This window comes from Pipra filicauda, unplaced genomic scaffold, assembly GCF_003945595.2.
Source record: "Pipra filicauda isolate LSUMZ 115617 unplaced genomic scaffold, ASM394559v2 scaffold994_size53166_pilon, whole genome shotgun sequence".
Classification (NCBI taxonomy): domain Eukaryota; kingdom Metazoa; phylum Chordata; class Aves; order Passeriformes; family Pipridae; genus Pipra; species Pipra filicauda.
Genome location: NW_024105191.1, coordinates 47,847 through 53,181, shown reverse-complemented (window position 1 = coordinate 53,181; position 5,335 = coordinate 47,847). Strand labels below are relative to the sequence as shown.

General features: G+C 52.2%; 1 protein-coding gene across 1 annotated transcript; it reads right to left on the bottom strand.

Annotated features, from left to right (window-relative positions):
* Window positions 1-4,081: 4,081 nt before the first annotated feature.
* Window positions 4,082-5,008, bottom strand: LOC120322528 (olfactory receptor 14J1-like; the record flags this gene model as incomplete). Its single annotated transcript, XM_039378086.1, has 1 exon — window positions 4,082-5,008. A coding segment is annotated over one exon (927 nt), but the record flags the coding sequence as incomplete, so codon positions are not given.
* Between the last annotated feature and the right edge of the window lie 327 nt (window positions 5,009-5,335).

The window sequence follows — 5,335 nt, the reverse complement described above, 5'->3', positions numbered from 1 at the left end:
TTTGGGAGAGGGACCTTTCCACACCCAGCTCTTGATGTGTCCACACATCTCTGCCTGGGTGTGGGTGTGAATTGACTGTGGTGGGAATGTTGCTGTTGTGAATATACCAATCAGTCACTGTTAAAATTCTAACAAATGCTATTGAATCACTTGATAACTATTAAACTGGTCAATAATAAAATGCTACTAATCTCTTTTGCCCCCTTATATTTGTGTCCAAATCCTTTGCATTCTGATCCTCTTGCATCCCAAGGCTTTGTGTAAATCATTCCCTTTCATAAAGATATATATTTTTTTCATTATGTCCACTTTAAAATCTTCCTCCTTAGCTAAACTACAAAACAACTCCGATTTATTGTTGACATCTTGAAGACAATTAAAGAAAGAAAAATAATTTGTTTTTCAGTGTTTTAATGGGTCCCACAGCGTGTTTGGAGCTGCAGCAGCTGTCAGTCCAAGATGGGCCATGTCAGAACTGGTGAGGTTGGGGGTGAGGAGCAAGGTTGATCATCCAGGGTCAGTCTGGATCTCCTGAGGAGACACTCAGCCTCAAGATCACTTGGAAAACACCTCTATCACCTCTTCTCTGAACTAAAAAATATCCACATTGAATTAAAACAAAAAAAGTACAAACTTGGAAGACTTGTTTTGAAATTGCCTTGAAGACAATTAAAGGAAGACAAAGAGATCCTGAGGGATTTCTGCATTTTAATGAGCTCCACGGTGTGTTTGCAGCCCAGCCCATGGTCCTGAGGTACTGAGAGAAGATTGAAGCAGCTGCTGAAGAAGTCAGAAGCCAAAGTCCAAGTGCCCTGAAGCATTGCTGGGCCCCACTGAGGGCAGGCACTGCCAAAGCCTCCCCAGGGACTCCTTGGAGCAGCTCCTTGGAGGCCAGGAGTGCAGGCAGACAAAGGCTCTGGGCAGGCCCCTGCAATGCTGAGCAAAGCCTGCCTTGGTTTTGTGGAGCACAAAGGCCAAGGCCTGAGCCCCAGGCCCTGGCCCAGCAGATCCTGTCCCTCCCGGCTGGCTCAGGGCTGTTTGGGGGGCACTGGGATGGGAGGGGGAGGAACAACAAAGGCCCAAACCTGGGCAACCCCTGCCAGGCTGCTGAGGGAGGGGCGAGGCAGAACCCAAGGGCAGAACCTGCCAGGAAAGTGGCTTGTGGTGGCCTGAGTGGCAGAGGCAGCTGCCAGAGGCAAGGGGACAAAGGCCTGGGTGCCTTTGGGCCTTGCAGCCCTGCCAGAGCCCTTGGCCATCTCTCCTGCAGGCTGTCCTGCCCTGGCCCTGCTGCTGCTCGGGCCTTGCAGGCTGCACACACCCCTCCTGCTTTCCCACCCCCTCCCAGCAGCATTTCTAGACCCTCCCTGATGGCTCTGCACCAGCTCTGGCTGTTCCCTGGAACACAAAGCCATGCCATCACCCTCTTATAAGAGACCTCTGGCACCATAAGGCTCACCTTTGAGTAACATTCCTTTTACCCCACCTTCAGTCTGAATCTTCCAAGCTGCACTTTACAACTTTCTGTTTCTTTCTAGCACCAAGAAAAGCTCCATCCTGTCAGATCTCCTCTAGACCCTCTCCAGTTCTTCCTCATTCCTCTGGAATAGGGAACCCCACAGACAGACAGACCAGTCCAGATGTGGTGACCCCAGGGCTGAGTCCATGTAGGTTACAACTGCCTTTCTGGGTGCCCACACTCCCCTAGGGCAGTCCAATATGCAGTTGGCCTTAAATCAAGGGGCCATTCTGATTCTTTGTAATGTCACGGAATCAAGTGGCACCGTGACACTGCAGGGCCTCATGGAACCAAAGGAATGCAGGGACACTGTGGAATCTCATGGAACCAAGGGACCATTGTGACATGTGGGGTCTCTTTGGAACAAAAGGAACCCTGAGACATCTCAGAACCTCCTGGAACCAAGGGGCCACTGTGCCTCCCCAGAACTCCATGGAATCAAGCAGAGCCGCTGCCTCCCCCCCGCCGCCGCACGGACCGGAGTCGCCGGCTCTGCCCCGCTTGGACACCTCTGGAGTCAACGTGTTCTTGGGCAGCACAACTGATCTCAGACCAGAGAGTTTCCCACATTTTGCTTTGCCCCCTCTTTCCCGTGGATTTGTTTTTTGTTCTTTGTTCATTCGGGGGAAAAGGGGGAAGGGAGGCACGTGTTGATCCCTGTTTGTATCTCTTTACAAAAGTGAGTTGGGGCAGATGGGTAGAGAGGAGGCAATTTCTCTCTCCGCTGAAGCTTTGAACTCTTCTGTTGGTATTGCTGTTTTTGCTGCTATATTTCTTGTCAGTAAACTCTTATTTTTTCACTTCTATCTCCTTGTATTTTGTCTCTTTGTACTGGTGGGGAATAAAAGAGGAGTGAATTCATTTTATTGGAGTTCCCATCCCAATATGTGTCTTTAAACCAGGACAGGTTGCTCAAGGACTCCCTGAAATTTGGCATCATCCACAAAGGACTTGAAAATACATTTTGTCCCATTGTACAGAGAGATAAGAAAGATGTTCTCTAGTGGTGTTCAAGGGCTGGTCACTGAGGGATTTCACCAGGAAGTTGCTGCCAAGAGGACTTTGTACCATGGATTTGATTTGACACTCTTCATTCAGCCAACTTCAAACCCAGCACATCTTCCACTTCTTCAGTCCAGCTCTCACCAGTCTGGCCATAAGGAGACCACAGGACACCATGTCAAGGGCCTTGATAAAGTCTGGGCACAAAACATCCTCTATTCCCTCCCACAGGGGTTCTGCAATCCCTGCCTTGTCCTTCCCATGCCTGGGAATGGCTACAAGAGGACTTGCCCTATCCCCTTCCCAGCCTGAGCAGTCTGGAACTCTGCCAACCCTCCTTGCTGCCCTGTTTGCAGACTGGTTCCATGTCTGCCTTTGCCAAGGCCCCAGGAAGCTCTGGGATGGCTCTGGCCTTTGCAAGGGTTTGGGAGAGGTCTCCCAGTGACACTGTCCAGCCTTCTCAATAGCCCTGACACCAAAACTTTTGCAATAGCCCACACTTCTGGAGGAGTACCTAGGACACAACACAGGTTGTCCTGGTGGTTCTGGAGCATTAGAAGGGATTTTTTCCTAGAGGCCAACCACTCCAATTGGATTTGAGTGCAGCTGAAAGGTTTCCTCAGCATTTTCCCCGGTGCCTCCCTGCCCTGAAGGTTTCTGGCCCTCAGGCTGGAGCTGAGGGGGTTGGGCAGGTGCCTGAGGAGGGGGTAGAACAAGGGCTGTGTCCAGCTGTGCCAGGAGGGCTGTGCTGGGCAAGGATGAGGAGGCTGCAGAAAACAGTGGCACTGGGGAGGGGAGAGGAGCAGGGGGAGAGACCTTGTGCCTGCCCACGCTGGGCAGGAGCTGCCCCAGGATGGCAGCTCTGAAGCACTCCCAGGATGTCCCTGGGAACAGGAGGGGAAGACTGGATCTGAAAAGGAAACCTGGAAAGCAGAGAGCAGGAGTGTCATGGAGACACTGCAGGAGAGTTCCAGCCCTGGAGCAAGGTGACAGAAGAAGTGACCCAGTACATACAGTGGCCTCAGAAGATGCCACAGCATCCTGGAGATGCTGTAAGGGAGCCCAGCTCTGCTTCACAAGTTCCCAGGGCCTGTCCCTGCCTGTGCTCCAAGGGCTTCCAGCCCCCAGGACTGTGCTCAGAGAGCACTCAGGCCTTACAGCGAGAAAGGGGCTCAGGAGGACAGTGTGGAAGTGGCAAGAGAGCAGCTCTGCAAAGACCAAGCCCTGCTGCTCCCTGGCAGTGCTGCTGGGCTGGGATTATTGTCCCCTTCCTGTTTGCAAGTACACCCTGTCCTGCAGTGTGCTGTCCTTTAGGAACATCTAAGAAGAAGGGTCTTGGACAAAGAAGGCACTGCAGGGTCCTTTATTTTGTTTAAATACTCAGAGAGCACAATTCATCATTTATACAGTCTCTGAGTCAAAATCAAAAAGTGGACATAAAATTAGAAAGGAGGTGCATAACAATATTTAATTGCACAGGAAATTATTGCAAGAAGAACTTGATGACCTTCATGAAAAACCTGAGCAGGAAGGCTGGGCCATTAAGAAGTCCCATTCTGAATGCTACACACCAGAAACCAGGCACTTTATTGCACCGGAAAAGCATCCAGTCATCATTTTTCTCAGGGCAGCCTTGAGCTCCTGATTCCTCAGGCTGTAGATGAAGGGGTTCAGTGCTGGAGGAACCACCGAGTATAGAACTGATAGTGCCAGATCCAGGGATGGTGAGGAGGTCGAGGGGGGCTTCAGGTAGGCGAACATGACAGTACTGACAAACAGGGAGACCACAGTCAGGTGAGGGAGGCACGTGGAAAAGGCTTTGTGCCGTCCCTGCTGAGAGGGGATCCTCAGCACAGCCCTGAAGATCTGCACATAGGAGAAAACAATGAAAATGAAACAACCAAATGATAAACTGGCAATAACCACAATGAGCCCAATTTCCCTGAGGTAGCCTGAGTGTGAGCAGGAGAGCTTGAGGACGTGTGGGATTTCACAGAAGAACTGGCCCAGGGCATTGCCCTGGCACAGGGGCAGGGAAAATGTATTGACTGTGTGCAGCAGAGCAATGAGAAACCCAGTGGCCCAGGCAGCTGCTGCCATGTGGGCACAAGCTCTGCTGCCCAGGAGGGTCCCGTAGTGCAGGGGTTTGCAGATGGCAACGTAGCGGTCGTAGCACATGGTGGTGAGGAGGAAATACTCTGCTGAGATGAAGGCGGCAAAGAAAAAGAGCTGTGCAGCACATCCTGTGTAGGAGATGGTTGTGGTGTCCCAGAGGGAATTGTGCATGGCTTTGGGGACAGTGGTGCAGATGGATCCCAGGTCTGTGAGGGAGAGGTTGAGCAGGAAGAAGCCCATGGGGGTGTGCAGGTGGTGGTCCCAGGCTACGGCGCTGAGGATCAGGCCGTTGGCCAGGAGGGCAGCCAGGGAGATGGCCAGGAAGAGCCAGAAGTGCAGGAGCTGCAGCTCCCGCCTGTCTGCGAATGCCAGGAGGAGGAACTGGGTGAGGGAGCTGCTGTTGGGCATTTGTTGCCTCCAGATGTGGGGCACTGTTCAAGGAGGAAATAACAGTGATAAGTTAGGGCAGAACATTCTGAGAAAATTCAAAGCCACTTTCCAACACCCCTCTCGCTGCTCCATTGGTTTTCCTTTTCTAGGAGTCTCTCCTTCAGCTCCAGGGCTGGAGCCCTGCTCGGGGCTCACTACGTCTTCCATGAGGAGCAGACCCTCTGCCCACTGGCTGTGAGGGGTCAGCCCCGCTCTGCACCTGTGGGGTCATGGGCATGGTGGGTACAAGGGGTCCGTCCTGGTGTTCAGTTG